Source organism: Hemitrygon akajei, chromosome 4 (assembly GCF_048418815.1).
Source record: "Hemitrygon akajei chromosome 4, sHemAka1.3, whole genome shotgun sequence".
In the NCBI taxonomy this organism is placed as follows: domain Eukaryota; kingdom Metazoa; phylum Chordata; class Chondrichthyes; order Myliobatiformes; family Dasyatidae; genus Hemitrygon; species Hemitrygon akajei.
The window spans coordinates 133,330,166-133,351,097 of NC_133127.1; the positions used below are offsets into that span (position 1 = coordinate 133,330,166).

At 39.1% G+C, this 20,932-nt stretch overlaps 1 protein-coding gene across 2 annotated transcripts in view; it reads right to left on the reverse strand.

Moving 5' to 3' along the window:
* Positions 1 to 20,932, reverse strand: part of fat3a (FAT atypical cadherin 3a) — a 687,349-nt gene that overhangs the window by 160,437 nt on the left and 505,980 nt on the right. For both annotated transcript variants that reach the window (XM_073043347.1, XM_073043348.1), the window contains 3 exons: positions 16,978 to 17,188; positions 13,958 to 14,026; positions 690 to 829 (listed from right to left, as the gene is read on the reverse strand). In XM_073043347.1, coding sequence (XP_072899448.1) covers positions 690 to 829; positions 13,958 to 14,026; positions 16,978 to 17,188 — 420 coding nt within the window. The remainder of the gene's footprint in view (positions 1 to 689; positions 830 to 13,957; positions 14,027 to 16,977; positions 17,189 to 20,932) is intronic.

Here is a 20,932-nt window from a genome sequence, read left to right on the forward strand (position 1 = left end):
AGAGTTCATGACACAGGACTTCTATATCTTGTACAGCAGCTTGTGTCACATAAAAAAGAATTACATACTGCCTCGGGAAAATCCCCTTTACATTAAAGAAATAATTTCTGGACAATTAGATGTTTTGTGCGAAAAGAATTGTCATTGCCTGATCCAACAGCTCAAACAGTGAGCTATTTATGTCACAGGCAGACCATTATTCGAACAGTCTTCTTTGGCTGCAGGGACTTTTCTGATTTAAGATTTATTAAGACTAAAATTCATAAATTCTGGGACACTGTTCCTGAAGTACAGGATGGCATTTTAACTAATTGAACTACTCTCCTTATAAATATTCCTCCTGCGTGCATCTTCCATTACAGTTAAGTCACACACTAGAACTTCTCTACTGTGCATATCCACTAGTACATCTGTGATTACATAAAAGTGAACTGGTTCAATAAACAGGTGTACTATCAGCCTGGCAATGTCTGTCTTTTCTCTCACCTGTGAAATAGATCTTACTGCTTGTTTCATCAATAGTATGTACACAAATTTCCCTGACAGTTTATCTCATAGTATTTTTTAATTCAGAACCAGACAATATGATGAGTTTGTCCTTATTATAAACATTAAACTGCCTATTAAAACAGTTAATTTAAAACGCCAGGAAATAACAGACATCAAGATTATTCATTTGTTGGCTTTACCTGTGTAACAGCTGAGTTAGTTCCATCTGTGACTTCCACAGTCATATTATAAGTTGCCCTGTGCTCTGTATCCAGTGGCTTGGCGATAACAATGGTGCCAACACCCTTCTCTATTTCAAATGCGCTGTCATAATTTCCACCTGTAAAATGCAACATACTATAAGCACTATCCAATCAATGAGTTAAAAGCATGCTGAAAGAGGCAACATCTTTCTGATTTCAGTTTTAAAAATCCAAAATCTTACAACATTCATAGATAATATCATTCAACATGGTAGCAGGATGACACACAGATACTATGTTTTGTGGTTGTCTTGAGATAATCTTGACAAATTATACTTCTTATTTCACACACATTGAAGATTTTTTATGACTTGTATATGCTTGGTTCCTATAAGTTACATATCCAATGGGCAAACGAAGTGCTGATATTTTCGGTCCGCAGCAATGAAATCATGCTTTTTTCACCTTGAGGAAACAAGCACAGATATTCAGCAGATTCTGGGTGTAAATTTCACCTTTTCCAATGTGGCACCATCTATAAATGATTGAGTCCAAGAAGATGACTCAGGAATTGGAACTGAAATGGAAAGTAAAAAATGAGAGTAGTCTGGCAAGGAACGCAGACTACAATAACCTCTTTAGATATTTAAAAATAAACTGGTTACAGTTAACGTAGATTCATTAAAGGCTATTGAAGGACAACAGGGAAATGGCAGTGAGAATAAATATTTTGTGTTTGTCATCATAGGAAACACACAAAAAAATAGTAAAGTTTTAGAGTGAATGAGGTGTTCAAAGAAATGATTAGCAGTGGGTGGCCCAGTGACACAGCTAGTAGAGTAGCTGCTTCACAGTGCTAGAAATCCAGGTTTATTCCTGACTTCAGGTGCTGTTCACATAGACGTTACACATTCTTCCCTTGATAGCATGAATTTGCTCTCGGTTTTCTAATTTCTCCCCCATATCCAAAAAATGTGCAGGTTGGTAGGTTAATTGGCCACCGTAAATTGCCCTAGTGTGTAGGCAACTGTAAGAATATGTGGAGAGTGATAATGATGCAATATTCAGGCAATTATAAAGAAGTCCTGACAGCAGCTATATTTCATAACTCCCAAAGAGACTTGGTAGGTTACCAAAGACTCTTGTAAATTTCTACAGATGTACCATGCAGAACATTTCAACTGGTTGCATCACCATGTGGTATGAATGGGCCACTGCACAAGATCAGAAAATGTCTGCAGAAAGTTGTAAACTCAGTCATGTCCATCATGGGTTCTAGCCTCTCCAGCATCCAGGATAGCTTCAAAATGCAATGCCTCAAAAAGGAGGCATCATTAAGAACCCCAACACCCACGACATGCCCTCTCCTCATTGCTACCATCAATGAGGAGTTACAGGAGCCTTAACTAACACATTCAACATTTCAGTATCAGCTTTTTCCTCTCTCCCATCAGATTTCTTAATGGACGATGAACCCATGAACACTACTTTTTTTGGCTCTCTTTATGCACTTCCGATTTAAATTTTTATATTTACTTTAGTTATAGTCATAGAAAAGTAAAGCACAGATGCAAGCCCTTTGGCCCATCTAGTCCATGCTGAAACCATTTAAACTGCCTACTCCCACTGACCTGCACCAAGACCATAGCCCTTCATTCACCTACCATCCATCTACCAGGCATGGAGGGGTATTAGGAGGTAAATTACTTGCCACAACATTTGAACTGATCTTGCAGCCATGGTATTTATGTGACTTTCTGGTGACCCCATTGATATTAAAGGTGCTTGACTCAAGTAATCGTAATGTTCAGGATTGGTAGTTAATTCCTCTCTTAAGGTTGGTCATTTTCTCGCCCAGATGTTGTTTGCCACTTTAAGTTCAAGTTCATTGTCATTCAATATATGCAGCACCTCAGGGACCAAGGTGCAAAACACAATACATACATCCCAAACAGCACAGAAAATAATATTAACAAATAAAAAGTATGCCTTTGCATAATTTATTAGACCAACTAAAGAAAAAAAACAGAATAGTAAATCACATTAGATAACTGACCATGTTTGCTATAGAGAGAAACAGGTTATCACTAACACCAACTTCCAGAATTCCACCAGAGGCAGGCAGGCACTCACACTTTTCCATGACTAATAATGCAAGTTCAGGGCCTCTGTCTTTGGATAAGCCAAAGCCAAAAGTTGGAGATGCCGTATCGAAAAGATCACAACTATACCAATAATCTGTTAACTTCTTCCAAACGGTCAGAAATCTTCATGACTTACCAATAATGGCAGCGATGTAGAGATATTAATGAAATGTTATATAAGTAATGACTGTCAGCAATTGAAATTCAGCTGTTTAGGACAAGTTTCAGTATACATTCTATTTGAAGATTAAATGCAAAATAAACCTTCATATCCAAAGCAGACTGAAAGTTAAATAATATGTTAACTATAACAGATTAGAACAATGATTACGTGCAATTAACTTCTCCAAAGTCTCAGACATTGATGAAGATTGTCAGAACAACACAAATGCAGGCTGTGAATATCAGCTTTCACTGTCTGAGAAATGCATGGATATTTTTGTGTTTGCAAAGCATCAAGAAGTCTGGATTCATGCTATATTAGAAAATGAATGAAAATAAGGAATATTATCAAGTTAGCAATGACAAAATAAAGGCATTCATATTTCAGTCAAGGATCAGCAAATAACAGCAGATTATATTCACTTCTATAAATGACTCCAAGGTTTTAGAAGCTCATAAATCAAAAGCGTTACAATACAGTACCAGGGTTTTCTTATGTAACAATGTTTTTGTAAGGTCGTTGCCCTTTCCAAGTACCCAATGATCATGTATAAGCCTCAATTGTTTAGGTCAGTGACTAGTTGGTAGCTAACACCACTGTAAGTTCAGTTCTGTCTTAAAAACCAATGGCTTTTTTCTATAAGGACCATGAGGGGACAATTTACATGACACAAATTCATTAATTTTGAAGAACTGAAAATTCACTTGTTGAGATATATGTACTAGGACATTATCCTGATATTTTCATCAGTGCCTTAGAGCTTTGTCAGTGATTGAATAGTGTTGGGGTAGAGATAGGGAGAGAGTTGAATTTAGCCTCAGTTTGAAAGCAGCCTTAATTTGATATTTCTGAACAAAGCATTCCAGAATAAAAGAAAAATAATTAATTAACGTCTATAATTAAAAGTCAAGCTTGATTGAAAATTACAGTACACCATGATAGATTTATCACCAATTCATCAAATTAAAGAAGAGGAGAATGAAAATATTATGCACTGCTGGCAGCCATATCAGCTAATTTGGAGCAGTCATAAAACTGCAATGCTTAGTTGTTCTGTGCATGGTATGATTTTAATTTTAAGCATCTTTCATGATTTCTGATTAATATATATTTAATTTGTGAGCATATTTGTTGTGCAAAAATAACAAATATGCAGAATGCAAACAAATTGACATCATGCCGCTAAAGGATATGAAACTCTAGTCAGAATTTACTTAAAAAAGAATTTGCAGAGCCACAGAAGGATTATTAATAATTTTGAGTTAAAGCTTCTTTTATTCGAAACACAAATCATTATGCAGATTTTAAACAGTAATGACAATTCAGAAGGCTCAGCAGAATATTCCTCTTGGTTATAAATTATAAATGATATGCAAATAGATCCACAAAGTGACTGAGATGCTTTCAGTAATTTTGCTTCAAGTCATCTACAGCCAAGTATCTCTATTGTTTCTAAAGTGACAAAAGAACACACAGATGTTTCAAAAGGATATTTCTCATATAATTAAATCTGTGATGACCCAAGCACACTACATTTGAAGCAAGTCATAAAGTTTGAACATATACGTTGTGTCAAGTGAGAAAATGAAAGGATACAGCCAAGTTAAATGAATGGGGACAATAACAAGGGTGGAAAGGGAAGGAAGATAGAAGTTAAAAGAAAATTTGTTTCACAGGCACAGTCTGTATTCCATAGATGAATGAGAGGAAGATAATAGCACTTTGTTTAATGGATGTCTAAAATGGGCATGTAACTACTGAGATGAATATGGCATGGGTTTGACTACTTGACATTTTAGAGCATTCTCTCAGACAAATAGAAAATAAGATACATGTGGGAGGAGCTACGATGGCATTCTTCAAGCTCAGCTGCAGACGCAGCTTAATTTCTACCTTTAATGCTTCTCTTTATCCTTTTCCAGGTGGATGGGGTTCTGTCGAAGACCCTGAGAGCTACAGTCAAACTTTGGTTCTTTATGGTGATGGGACCTGCCCTGGGGCTCACTGATTGGCTACTTTTAGATATCGCATAGTCATGACCTATAAGACTAGCGCCTTCGGGGCTCCAAGGCTTTGCGACCAGTTCTATTCTGGTGCCGCTGAATGAAGCACCAGCGGAGGAAATGGAACACGGGACCAGCTGCTGGGGGCTCTGAACTCTGATCACGCATGCTCCTTCTCTCTCTCGTTGGTGGGGGAGAGCTTGTTGCCGATTCTTGAGTTGGAGAACTTGGGGGAAAGAAGCGATGCAGCAGATTTTAACACCATAAGTGAGCGAGTTGTTTGTTTATGCACGTCTCCCTTCTTGTGAAAGGGTGACACCTCTCTGTCCCTTCATTAAGGGGAGAGAGCACCTAGGCTATGTCGAATTGTCGGGTGAACAATTAGTGTTTGCTGTACTGCAGATCACGGTCTTTATTGCTTGCTTGGTGGGTGGAGGGTGTTGATGCTTTTTTTTGCTGAAGTAGTTTGGGGAGGGGGAGGGTCATTGCTTTGCTGCTGCTTGTGTGTCAGGGGGAGTCAGGGAGGCTTTGGGGTTCTAATGTTTTACTGTCACTCATTCTCAAACTTCTGTTTTTGTGGATGTCTGTGAAGAACGAAACTTTCAGGTTGTATATTGTCCCCATTCTCTGCTTTTAAATGGAGCTATTGAACATGACGCGTACATTACCAACTGGACTCAGCAAAAGGTCAGTAAGGTGATCAGCTTAAGGAATCTGTAAAATTCAGCCTAACAGAACCATCTACCTTGTAGGATACCTAAAATTGAGCACAACTTATTCATACTCTACACATCCTAAACAAATATCATGCATTTCCATACATCAATTTCGGTTTCACCTTTGAAGATCAACAGGCAATTGAAAGACCCTGTTGTTCTCAAAGGGAACTCCATGCATGATCTAGCGCTGTTGGTCAATAGGTTCTGTGAAAGTCCCAACATGCACGAGCTTCTTCAGTTTTCAACCACTATAAACCAGTGCCAGTAGTGGCTATTTTAGCTCCAACTCAAAACCAGAAGAAAAACCTACTTAATTAAATTTATGTGAAAGGATCCTTCTCTAAGTTTTCTAATTCAGGTTAAGGGGCTTGCAGTGGGTATCACTTATACAGACAGATTCATTTCTGATCACTCCTGCGGCACAGAAACAGGCCATCTGGACCAAGTTACATGCCAACCATCAATATGTCCAAATCCCATATTATTCCTTCCTTATTCCCATCAAGCTCCCTCAGATTCTACTTTCAATCCACACAACAAGGGGCAATTTACAGTAGCTAATTACTCTACGGACCTGCAAATTTTTTGGGAAGTTCAACGCCACAATGATACAACAAAATATAGCAACCAGAGTTGCTGCCTCGTGACTTCAGCGACCAAGGTTCTGTCCTGACATCTGATATTGTCCGTGTGAAGTTTTCACATTCTCCTCATGGCCACGTGGATTTTCTCCAGGTGCTCCAGTTTCCTTCCCACATCGCAAAGAAATGCATGCTGATGGGTTAATTAGTCTCTATGAATTGGCCCTAAGTTATGGATGAGTGGTAGAATCTCAAGGGTTAATAGAAATTTGGGGAGAATTTTAAACAACAGAATTTTATTACCAGCATAAATGAATGATTCATGGTTGGTGTGGCCACATTACCCTGAATGGCATTTCAATTCTGTATCAACTTTGACTCCAAATCCAGAATATCCAAAGGAAACCCACAACCATAGGAGATTGTGCAAACTCCACACATACAGCACTGGAGCTCTTTCAATGTTTCTTTATAAATCTTTCTGCCCATGATATAAAATGTCTATATAAACTTAATACACAGTGATCATATTCTCTTGGCTTGGTTTCCCAGCACCTACGCTCCGTCTGCCAGAACAAGTGGGATCTCCCTGTGGCCACCCATTTTAATTCCACTTCCCATTCCCATATGTCCATCCATGGCCTCCTCCACTGCTGGGATAAGACCATACTTAGGATGGAGTAACAACACCTTATATTCCATTTGGGTAACCTCCAATCTGATGGTATGAACATTGGTTTCTCAAACTTCCAGTAATACCTCCACCCACGCCCCCTTCACCATTTCCTATCCCCTTGTCCCTCTCTCATGTTATTTCTTGTCCACTCATTGTCTCCCTCTGGTCCTCCACCGCTCCCCCTTTTCTTTTTCCTTCCATGGCCTTCTGTCTCTTTCACCAATCAACTCCGAGCTCTTTGCTTCATCCCTCCCCCTCCAAGTTTCCCCTATAGCCTGGTGTTTGTCTCTCCCCTCCCCCCACCTTTCAAATCTACTCCAGGTTTTTTTCCAGTCCTGCCGAAGGGTTTCGGCCTGAAATGTTGACTGTACTTTTTTCCATAGATACCGCCTGGCCTGCTGAGTTCCTCTGGCATTCTTTGTGCGTTGCATTACTTATTGCATATTGATTTGTCATTCTGTCATGTGAATGATAAACAGCATTTATGCCTCAAGACTCTGATAATTAAGACTCATAAATTTTCTGGATTCTGTTTCATATTACACAGTGATATAATAAACTTTCAAGTGAACTCAGTGTGCTTAAAGGAAGGCAGGAAGCAGAACATAGTGAGTCAGATGCTGAACCATCAGAATGTCTGAACAATCGGTCTATTATCAGTATTCTCAAAGATGCATATTTTGTTGGCACCTGGTTAACTTTCCACTGTCCTTTAGATATGTTTCCCCAGAGGGACATTTTCTGGTACTGTATTACCAAAGAATTGGTGCTATGTCACTCTCCCTTACAGGCAGGCGTCCTTCATGATTACTATCCACTTAAGTACATATCATTGGGCTACCTGATAAAAAATGTCAGTTTGTGTCATCAAGCCACGTGTTCTAGCTTTATATCGATGAGGTACAGTATGATTACATCTAAAAAAACCATTGTACAAAATCAAAAAAAAATTATATTTCAATACTTAAAAGACAGAGAACATTTATCAATAGTAAAAATGTGACATTAGCAAAGAGAAGTAACTTTAATGTAATAAGAGGAAATGTACTTATTTATTGATTATGCCTGGCAATTATGCACACAAGTGGGCACCTATGGCATTTACAAAACTAGTATAGGTTCTGAGAAAGGATTATTTTTAATCTCCTTTTTTTAAAAAAATGATTTCTTATTATTTACCAGTGTATAACAAACCAAAATTTCTTTCAATGTAATTATGAAAACATTTCTATACCAAATTAAACATTGGTTTGTTAAAATATAAAACTCAGTTGAAATGCTTGGTGCAATCTATATCTAACAAGCTATAGTTTCAATGCATTACAGGATAATCAAGTTGTTTGAAATATACAGTGCCTTGCAAAAGTATTCAGTTCCCAACCCTTTGTTCACATAAATGAGTATTTTAACCAGGGATTTTGATCAATTTAACTGAGAATTACTATCTGGGTATCACATACTCTTTTTTTCACAGTACAGCCCCTAAAGAACAGGGAAAATTGTAAAGCATGAAAACTAAACATTTGAAAACTGCAATGTCAGTTGTTTAAAAGTATCCACCCCCCTTTGCTAAGTACTTAGTTGAACCACCTCTCACAGTTATTACAGCCAGTGGTCTTTTTGGATAAATCTCTATTAGCTTTGCACAATGTGATGGAGTAAGATTTGCCCATTCCTCCTTGCAAAATTGATCAAGCTGTGTCAGGTTAGCTGGGGAGCAGTGGTGGATAGAAATCTTGAGATCTTTCCAGATATGCTTGATCAGGTTAACATCAGAATTCTGACTGGGCCACTCAAGGACATCAATTTTCTTAATTTGAAGCCATTCTATGTTTGCCCTGGCAGTGTGCTTTTGGTCATTGTCCTGCTTAAAGACAAACTTCATCTCCTGTTTAAATTTTCTGGCAGAGGCTGGTAGGTTTTAATCAAGGATCTCTCTGTATTTAGCAACGTTCATCTTTCATCCATCCAGACTTGATTTCCAGTCCCTGCTGCTGAAAAGCATCTCCGTAGCATGATGCTATCTCCACCACACTTTGCAGTAGGGGGGTGTTATTTGGCTAATGCGGAATATTAGATTTATGGCACGTACCGCTTAATGTTAAGGCAAAAAAAGTTCCACTTTAGTCTCATCCAGCCACAAGATCTTCTTCTACATCTTTACAGCAGTTTCTAGATGACTTTACTGGCAATGTTACGTTTTTTTTAGCTAGGGCTTCTTCCTTCAACGTAAATTTTATTATTAAAGTACATATGATTCATTTTCATGTGGGCATACTCAACAAATCTATAGAATAACTATAACAAAATCAATGAAAGACAGCCTAATTAGGGTGGTCAACCAGAGTGCAGAGCACAACAAACCGTGCAAATGCTAAAAGAAGAAACAATAATATAAATGAACAATAAATTCCAAGAACATGAGATGAGAGTCCTTGAAAGTAAGTCATTGATTGTGGAAATATTTTGATGATGGGACAAGTGAAGTTATTCCATTTTGTTCAAGAGCCCGATGGTTGAGGGGTATTAACCATTCCTGAACCTGGTGGTATGAGTTCTGAGGCTGTCATACCTTCTTCCTGATGGCAGCAGTGAGAAGAGAGCATGTGCTGGGTGGTCGGGGTTTCTGATGACAGATATTGCTTTTTTCAACCGTGTATTTGTGTTCAATATGGGGAGAGCTTTACCAATGTTGGATTGGACTGTATCCACTACATTTTGCAGGATTTTCTGTTAAAGGGTATTGTGATGCAGCCAGCAATATACTCTCCACGACACATCAATAGAAGTTTGTCAATCTTTTAGAAGCCATGCCGAATCTCCATAAACTCCTAAGAAAGTAAAGGCACTGTTGTGCTTTCTTCATAATTGTGCTTATGTACTGTGCCGATAACAGGTCCTCTGAAATATTAATACTTAGGAATTTAAAATTGCTGACCTTCTCCACCTCTGATCAGCACTGGCTCACGGACCTGGGGTTTCTTCTCCTGAAGTCTATGATCAGTTTCTTGGTTTAGCTGACATTGGGTGAGAGGTTGTTACTATGACACCATTCAGTCAGATTTTCAATCTCCCTCCCATATGCTGATCGATCACCACCTTTGATTTGGCCTACGACAATGCTATCATCAGCAAACTTGAATATGGCTTTGGACCTGCACTTAGCCACACAGTCATAAACATAAAGTGAGTAGAGCAGGGGGCTAAACACACAGCCTTGTGGTGAACCTGTGCTGATGGAGATTGTGGAGGATTTTCTGTTGCCAATCCAAACTGACTGGGGTCTGCAAGTGAAGAAATCCAGTATCCAAATGCACAAGGAGGCACTGAGGCCAAAGACTTGGAGCTTATTGATTAGTTTAGAGGGGGTGCCGGTACTGAACTCAGTCGTCGATAAGGAGCATCCTGATATGTGCATCTTTGCTGTCCAGATGTTCCAGGGGTGAATGAAGAGCCAATGAGATGGCATCTGCTGTTGACCTGTTGCTCCAAAAGGCAAATATGCATGAATCCAAATCATTTCTCAGGCAAGAGTTGATATATTTCATCATTAACCTCTCTAAACACTGCATCACTGTGGATGTAAGTGTTACTGGACTATAGACTTTGAGACAGGTCGTCATGCTTTTCTTGGGCCCCGGTATAATTGAAACTTGCTTGAAGCAGGTGGGTACCACACGATGCTGAAACCAGAGGTTAAAGATCTCAGTGAACACACCAGCCAGTTGATCAGCACAGGTCTTTAGTTTGTGGCCAGGTACCCCGTTTGGGCCGGATGCTCTTCATGGATTCACTCTGCTGAAGGCAGCTCACATGTCAGCTTTAGAGATGGAAACCATAAGGATCATTGGAGGATATGGGAGTTCCTGATGATTCCTCTATGTTTGATGATCCAGCTGAGCACAGAAGGCATTGAGCTCATCTGGAAGCGAAGCCCTGCTGTCTCCCATGTCACTTGATTTAACTTTATAAGAGGTGATGGTACTCAAGCCCTGCCACGATTGTCGAGCATCCTTCGTTGATTCAAGTTAGGTCTGGAATTTCTACTTCGCCTGTGACAACGGCTTTCCTGAGATCATATACGGTCCTCTTTTAACTTTCTTGGTCACTAAACTTGAATGCCTCTGATCTGGCTCTCGGCAAATGTCAGATCTCATAATTCATCTAGGGCTTCTGATTGGGGAAGACTCTGAGTAATTTCGTGGGGACACACCCATTTGCAGCAGTTTTTATAAATTCAGTGACAATCATTGTGTATTCATTCAGATCCTTAGATGAGTGCTTGAACACGGCCCTGTCCACAGACTCAAAGCAATCCCATAGCCGCTCCCTTGCTTCCTGTAACCGCAGCGTTGTTGCCCTAATCTCAGGAGCTTTGCTCTTTAGCCTCTGCCCGTATGCAGGTAGGAGAAGGACAGCCAAGTGACCCGATTTAGCACCATGCAATCTGGGCATGGAGCAGTAGGCACTCCATATCTTAGTATAATAGTGATCTAGTATGCTGGGACCTCAGATGCTACAAGTTATATGCTGATAGCAACTGGGCAGATGAAGTCTCCAACTATGATTTGAAAGACATCGGGTTGGATTGCTTTTTGACTGGGGACAGCCTCATGCAGTATCACGAGTGCTTGACTACAGTCAGATACTGGTGGGTAGGTAATCTGCGGTCAGGATTACAGAGGAGAACTACCCAGACAAACAGAACAGACGTCATTTAATTGTTGGGTGCTAAGAGTCAGGGAAACACGAGTTCAACAAAACTGCCATGTCGGAATACCAACAAGCTTATCACAAAACACACACGTCCACTTTTGCCTTTTCCAAATCAGCAGTTCAGTCCATTCGGTAAACGAGAAGCGTTTAGGTCTGATCGCTGTATCTGGCTGCCTGGAGAAAGCCACGTTGTGGTCAAACATAGAATACAACAGGATTTCATTTCTCTCCAATACAGCAAACTTGTCCTCAGGTCTTCAATTTTGTTCTTCAGTGACTGCACATTTGCCTACAACATCCCTCTTTGTTTCAGTCTATCTTGCTGTCCTCCCCACTCCTCCCAGCCGCCTTGCTTTCGGCCATGGTGATGAACCTTCATTCTCTTAAAGGTACTGTGCCTTCCCAGTCCACCAAGTCCTTCAGTCGATCGTGAGATATGAAGATCATTGAGTTGATTTAGAAGTCCATTTGCTTAGAGGGAAGTTACAAGTTGCAGATTGCAGTGAGAGTAATTCAAAAGGGGCATATTTATTTGTAACAATTGTCTGCAGCCCACACAACATTGCTGATGATCACCAGTGCCATTTTTGAATTCCTTAAATACCCTTTTTGTGCAAGACCTTAGAGATTGTGGAGCTATAAATGCAATTTCCAGTTCTAGCTACTGACCTCTGCAGCTCACTCAGAGTGACTGTTGGCATCACAGTAGCCTCTCTTACAAATCCAATTCTTCTCCAGTGACTAAGTTTAGAGGGTCGACCTGACCTACGCAGTGTGCCTGTGGTTTCATATCTTTTCCCACATTTTCACGATGGCGTGCACTGAGTTCCGGGTTATATTCAGTGTCTTTGAGATGGTCTTGTACCCTTCCCCAGATTTGTGCTTCCCTATTATCATTTCTATGAGCAACACACACAAAATGCTGCCTGGCCTGCTGTGTTCCACCAGCATTTTGTGTGTGTTGCTTGAATTTCCAGCATCTGCAGATTTCCTCGTGTTTGATCATTTCTCTGACTTGCCTTGAGTGCACTTTTGTCTTCAATTTGGTTTGGTTTGTTGAAAATCTGCCATACTGTTGGACCTTTCAGAGAGGGGGTCATATTTATTCAGGTAATCTTCCAATCCTCTACATCAACAAAGTGGGCGAGTCGGTAAGATAATATACAGTAATGTATCAGAGAAATATTTACCATAGTAAGTACAAAGGGGATGAATAGCTTTTCAGCCTCACAGTTTTGGTTTTTAATTTTCAGTAAATTGTTGACAGGTTTTGAGATTTTTCTTTTGATTTGACATGATACAACTAGAGTAGCTCCACAATTCTACTTCAATATATTTTAAACTTAGAAAATGAGATGGTATAATGTTAAAATAGTTGTAGGGGCCAAATACTTTTCTCAAGGCGCTGTATGTCATAATGCTAGAATTGGCAAAGGTAGGAAAAGAGCAATAAATAAAATATGTATGTCCTTTTAGTAACACTGAGAGGGAAATAAAAAACTCCAGGCTGTTCAGATGGAAAATAGGGTTGTTAAATAATGAAAATGTTCACGAGATCTGCTGAGACACTGCACTTAATTCAAGCATATATTATACACTTAACAGTACATGAAACAGTTATCTTATTTTCAGGTTTCCCTTTCTCATTCAGATGATTAATGACAAATTGAAATATACAAGTACCTTCAAAATATATTTTACTGCTCAGTCATAGAAGCTAGTGATATATAATTCATTAAAGGGATTAATATTTGTCTAATACATAAACATAATCCTCTAATATACAAATGTATTACTCAGTAAAAGGAAAATACTCTTTGAATGCCCAGGATAATCCCAAAGAGGGACTTGTTTTGCATTCTTTGATACCTATAGAGAATACTACTAGTGAAATGCAATCTAATTGCACAAGCAACCACTTCTAAAATTTGCATATGTTTTAATTACATTTATGAATACTATATTTTATAATTCAACAGAAATGAATAAAAGGACCAAAATTCTTAAGAAGTCTGACAAAGTCATTTTCATTTTGGAAAATTATTCAATTTCCTACCACATGATCTAGATCTTGCAGATGAAAGAGAATAGGAAATATGGGGAGAAAACTGATAAAAGTCACCATTTGTATCACTTTGATCTCGTTTAAAAAATCAGGCAGTATGACATTTAGAACCTATACAACCGAACAAAAATGCATCAGAAAAATTTTGAAACAGACAATATCACTGTGATTTGAGAGACTGTATGGGAGTAGCGATACCTTCTCTGGAACAGTTCTGGCCACAAGCTGTCTGATAAACATAGAACATCTCCCGAGCTTGCTTCCCACCTTGAAGGGAGGCAGACAGGGCATAACGAGGGAGGAAAGGAGAAAAAAAATGATAGGACAAAGCAGACAGGGCATAATGAGGGAGGAAAGGAGAAAAAATGATAGGACAAAGGATTGAAGAAACAAAAAGGACAATGATGGGAAACATTAGTTAGAAAAAGAGTTTCAGAAAGTTTAGGATGTATTTACAGCATTTTAACTTGACATATACTATAACCTAAACATTCAACTGAGTCTACTACAAGACAAGAGATTATCTCCAACGAGGTTTCACATTTCTTGAAGCTAATTCTCACTGTATTTTAGCTAATTAATGATGATACTCTTTTTTTAAAAAAATACTCTTTTTCAAAAAAAATCTCATTTTCAAAAATAAAATCCTTTTCTTCTTCCCCTGAAAGCAGTGGTGTGATAGAACGTGATTGAGTGGCTACAGCAACTCTTCAAACTCTCAATCATTACGGAGAATGACAGTGAGCTTCCGTATTTATTTCTCTCCAGTATGAACTGTGAATCATTGAATAGCTCTCAGAGGCAAAAAAATTTCATTATGTGGCCCTGCGGTATATTAGATGGCAATTACCCTGCTTTTGGTCTTAGCTTAGTTTAACAAATTTAGGTCTAAAAAAAGAATAATTTCTGGACGACTAAATTTGTTTTAGCTTAACAACACACTACATTCTGCCCTTCCCCTTTAGATGATCAGAGGGCATTGGGATATTTTGTGTATCTCATATGTAACATATGAGAAGAGTGAAACAACATGTTTAAGTATTCCGATTAAGCAATCAAATTAGGTATTGGTAAACAAGTAAAATTAATCAAGCTCCCTCAGTTCAACTTTACTGATAGCAAAACTGCTGACATACAAGTCCACCACAGTGATTCTCCCCCCCCCCCATTTTATTTGATATAAATTAGAGCATTCTATGTATTAGTAGGTCGGGGAGAGCTAAGAAGATGAGAGATGGGATATCATAATGCAACTTTACAAAAGACTGGCGAGACCACACTATCTGTGGTTTTGTTTCATGCAATAGGAAGGGTGAGATTGTGTGGGAAAAGGTGCAGAGGTATAGATCAGGACATTGCCTGAATTTTCTCTGGAGAGAAGGAGGCTGAGGAGCAATCTCATAGGGATATATAAAATTAAAGAGACACATAAACATGGTAGATTGTCAAAATCTTTTCCCCATGCTAGTGATGTTAAAGGGGACCTAAGGGTTAATTTGTTACCTTGAATGTGCTACTAGAAGAGTCAGAAACAATCACACATTCAAGATGCATTTAGACAAGCATGAATTGGCGAGGCATAAAAGGATAGGGGCATTAATGCAGGCAAAGGAGATAGATGGGCAAAATAGTAACGTGGTGGACTGAAGAACGACTGAAGGGCCCATTTCTCTGCTGTAAAGTGAGAGAAAAGCAGATCTACTCTGGACCAGCGGCTGCTATAATAACAAGTTTATTTGGCCTACAAACATATCTGATGACAGGCCATCCTACATGGAGGGTTGTGGGATCATTAGGTTGTAATTATATGAACTTAACTTTGTCAATAAAGAAAAAGGATAATGATGAAATAAGATGAAAACATGTTTGCCTGTATTTAGTTTAGAAACCAATGCATATAAATTAATACTTAACACCTGAAAACCTCAGCAAAATGAAATATTTGCCACTATATTTCAAGTCAAAGAAAAGAATCTGTAAGCAATGAGTCAAGTCATCGTTAAACAGCAAGGAACATAATGTCTTTTCTTCTACTGTAAAAGCATTTTATGAAGCTGATTCAAACGATAATGTAGCAATCAAATAAGCAGACTCAAAATGATGCATCCAGCTGCTTTTTTAACTAAAGAAATCAATTATTTAATGCAGGAATAAATTGAGCAATTGAAATCAAAATGCAGATTCCATCTAGGTCATATAGTACCTTCAAATTCAAATGCGATCTTACTTATTACAGTGACAAGAATCTTGCCATTAAGTAACTGACATGTGGATAATTTAGTTGAGTGGTTCAATGCCTGAAAACCAGTATATTTAAATAGTAATGAACCAATGTTCAAAAGTTTCACTTCATGGAACAAAAACACATTTGTACTGTGATACTATTTATTTCAATTCAGAGAATGGTAAGGAATTTTGGAACAGTTAAACGAACACCACTAGATACCTCATTAAATGCTTTCCTCCTATCAGTCAATAAATGCAGGGTGTTCAGTGAAAACAAGTATGACAAAGGGCAAAACAGCACATGCAAAAAAAAGACAAATCAAGCAAGCCAAATTTACACTGAAGAACAAACAATCCACTGGAAGGAAGAAATAAGCAGAGAATATTCTTTGCATGCAGAATACATATGATACGTATCACAGACTACTCAACACTAATAGCTTGAATGTGACAAGGAGTATTTATGCTTTCCAAACGCTTCAGGAGACTGAGCTGGTGTTTACTTGAATACCTGATGCAGCATTCTCGATGAATTGTCTAAAGTGTGCTTTCACAAAGGTTAGCTGCAAACAATTTTGTCTTTCCTTCTCAGGTAACATTCTGGATAATCTACAGTGTACAACAGTAACATGCCACAAGCTTTATAGCCACCAAGTGTGTGTTGTCAATGAAAAGCATGCAGATGGCATTAATCCTTCAAGACTGGTTGGCTGCACGATATACCTTGATACCAAATTTAGTAGCTGATATTTAAGAGATACTTAAAGTCAACGCACTAATTTCATCTGGTACATTAGAATATTCCAGTGACGTGTATTTTCTTCTTCAGTTCCACCAATCATCACAAGTTCCAAAAACAAAACTTAAAAAAATTCATAGTGTTTCAAAATTCTGTTCTTGAAGGATTAACAAACGTGAAATTGTAAATGGTATATTCATGGATCTCAGTACACCAATTGGAAGGTTTTCAGAATGCCCATAATGATACTTACCGACAATATCAAACCAAAGCAGAATATTACTTGGCTGAACAGTGACCACACCCACAATATCATTCACTCTGTCATTTTCCATCACTGTGAAATTGTAAACTGGTTCATCAAAACTGAGGGGAATGGAGGATGGTTCTGGTTTCTTTATCCACTCGATGTGTAAGCGTGCAGTGGAAGATTTCTGTGGTCTCCCATTGTCCACTGCTTTAATCTGAGTATCAAAGATTAATACAAGGTTAATGAAACCAGATAATTAAAGAATAAATGTTCTATGAGTAAATCAATCCGTTGATTTGAAAGACAATTAACATTTAAATTGATTAAACATCATTATAAACCACAGAAATGAGGATTCAAAAATTAGAGATTGAACTCTGATAAAAAATCTGTTGATTTTGATGTGAAGAAAGCCTCCGAATTGGTAAAGGGATGTGGGGGGTGGGATTGTGTGTGTGTGTGTGTGTGTGTGTGTGTGTGTGTGTGTGTGTGTGTGTGTGTGTGTGTGTGTGTGTGTGTGTGTGTGTGTGTGTGTGTGTGTGTGTGTGTGTGTGTGTGTGTGTGTGTGTGTATCAATCAGTAATATCAGCAGCTTGTCCTCATCTATCTCTGAACTGCAGAGAGGATTATGTTCTGTGTACATTCAAAATGCAGCAAATAAAACACAGTGAATCATTCAACTTCTCTGGCAAAGATAATTGAAGATATTTAATGATAATTACAAAAACTTGTTTCAAAATTTAGTTGCAATATAAACCTACAATTTTCTGTCAGGTTTACTTTTGCCTGTTTAAAGCAGATACAGATTTTTAATGGATTTGATCAGCAGATTTTGATTGACAGGACAGGAATCATTTACAAAGGACCTAAACATGAGGAAAATTGTAGCCAGCTGATGGTGCCGTGGAATTCGACGCGAGTGGTCCTGGGTTCAAACCCAACCCGCTCTTCGCATGATTTCCATCTGTACTGGGTTGAGCGTCGAGCTAGCAATTCAGCCATGTGAAAAAAAGACAGACGCTAAAGAAACAGCAAGGTGATGAACCACAAGGTGTGGAAAGAAGCAACAACAAGCATGAGAAATGGCAAGCCATGAATGATATGATGCCAAGATTAGTGCATAATGCAGGCTTAACAGCAGACCAGAAGTTTAATAATGCCACAAAAAAAATTCTCTGATGAAATACTTCTCTGCGTTTTATTCTTCAGTTTTTCCCCTGAATAAGTTGGAATGCATTTACTCTTTGCCAGTTGTTCATAAGCTCATCGTTCGCGGTCAGCATATCTACAACTTCCTTGTCCGAATGTTGCTGATGCATGTGACCTCTTGCTCTGCCATTGGATTCACTACTGCATCTCAGGGCTGTTCTGGATTGCGGTGAGCTTGGATTTAATCTCTCAGCTTCATGACAGTTACGAGTGCCATTAATGTGAATAGTTCTTGTTGAACTTCCTGTAAAAGGAAGTCACGAGTCCTGTTGAAGGATCTTAGCCTGATCTGTCAACTGTTTATTCCCTTCCATAGATGTTGCCTGAGTTGCTGAGTTCCTCTGGCATTTTAAGTATGTAAAATAAAGTTTATATTTATGTTTTTTATTCAATTTTAATGCAAATTAACTATCCTATTAATTGCAAATGTTTTTTAAGTAAGTAAATGATTTTCAATTTTCAAAACATCTGCTTAATAGACTATTAGAGAGAGTGGAAAAGGCGTTTATCCATGAGCCACCAGGAGATCATTGGGCAGTGGGGGGACAGGGTCTAGTGATCAGCTCAGTCACTACCCAGGATTGGAGAAGCACTGAGGTCTAGTGGATGTTTGCGGCTGCCTTACCATGATAGAAACATAGAAAATAGGTGCAGGAGTAGGCCATTCGGCCCTTTGAGCCTGCACTGCCATTCAGTATGATCATGGCTGATCATCCAACTCAGAACCCTGTACCTGCTTTCTCTCCATACCCCCTGATCCCTTTAGCCACAAGGGCCATATCTACTTCCTCTTAAATATAGCCAATGAACCGGCCTCAACTGTTTCCTGTGGCAGAGAATTCCACAGATTCGCCACTCTCTGTGTGAAGAAGTTTTTCCTCATCTCGGTCCTAAAAGGCTTCCCCTTTATCCTTAAACTGTGACCCCTCGTTCTGGACTTCCCCAACATCGAAACAATCTTCCTGCATCTAGCCTGTCCAATCCCTTTGAACTTTATACATTTCAATAAGATCCCCCCTCAATCTTCTAAATTCCAGTGAGTATAAGCCTAGTCGATCCAATCTTTCTTCATGTGAAAGTCCTGCCATCCCAGGAATCAATCTGGTGAACCTTCTCTGTACTCCCTCTACGGCAAGAATGTCTTTCCTCAGATTAGGGGACCAAAACTGCATACAATATTCTAGGTGCGGTCTCACCAAGGCCTTGTACAACAGCAGTAGAACCTCTCTGCTCCTGTACTCAAATCCTTTTGCTATGAATGCCAACATACCATTTGCCTTTTTCACCGCCTGTTGTACCTGCATGCCCACCTTCAATGACTGGTGTACAATGACACCCAGGTCTCGTTGCACCTCCCCTTTTCCTAATCGGCCACCATTCAGATAATAATCTGTTTTCCTGTGCTTGCAACCAAAGTGGATAACCTCACATTTATCCACATTAAATTGCATCTGCCCTGAATCTGCCCACTCACCTAACCTATCCAAGTCACCCTGCATCCTCTTAGCATCCTCCTCACAGCTAACACCGCCGCCCAGCTTCATGTCATCCGCAAACTTGGAGATGCTGCATTTAATTCCCTCGTCTAAATCATTAATATTGTAAACAACTGGGGTCCCAGCACTGAGCCTTGCGGTACCCCACTGGTCACTGCCTGCCATTCTGAAAAGGTCCCGTTTACTCCCACTCTTTGCTTCCTGTCTGCCAACCAATTCTCTATCCACATCAATACCATACCCCCAATACCATGTGCTTTGAGTTTGCACACTAATCTCCTGTGTGGGATCTTGTCAAAAGCCTTTTGAAAATCTAAATATACCACATCCACTGGTTCTCCCCTATCCAGTCTACTAGTTACATCTTCATTAATTATCACTAATGCATCCACTATTTCTTGGGCTACTTCCTTAAGCACTCTGGGATGCAGACCATCTGGCCCTGGGGATTTATCTGCCTTCAATCCCTTCAATTTACCAAACACCACTTCCCTACTAACATGTATTTCCCTCAGTTCCTCCATCTCACTAGACCCTTGGTCCCTTACTATTTCCGGATTACTTATGTCCTCCTTAGTGAAGACAGAACCAAAGTAGTTATTCAATTGGTCTGCCATGTCTTTGTTCCCTATGATCAATTCACCTGTTTCTGACTGTAAAGGACCTACATTTGTCTTGACCAATCTTTTTCTTTTCACGTATCTATAAAAGCTTTTACAGTCAGTTTTTATGTTCCCTGCCAGCTTTCTCTCATAATCTTTTTTCCCTTTCCTAATTAAGCCCTTTGTCCTCCTCTGCTGGTCTCTGAATTTCTCCCAGTCCTCAGGTGTGCCGCTTTTTTTTTTGCTAATTTATATGTTTCTTCTTTGGACTTGATACTATCCCTAATTTCCCTTGTCAGCCACGGGTGCACTACCTTCCCTGGTTTATTCTTTTGCCAAACTGGGATGAACAATTGTTGTAGTTCATCCATGCGGTCTTTAAATGCTTGCCATTGCATATCCACCGTCAACCCTTTAAGTATCATTTGCCAGTCTATCTTAGCTAATTCACGTCTCATACCTTCAAAGTTACCCTTCTTTAAGTTCAGAACCTTTGTTTCTGAATTAACTATGTCACTCTCCATCTTAATGAAGAATTCCACCATATTATGGTCACTCTTACTCAAGGGGCCTTGCACGACAAGATTGCTAACTAACCCTTCCTCATTGCTCAATACCCAATCTAGAATGGCCTGCTCTCTAGTTGGTTCC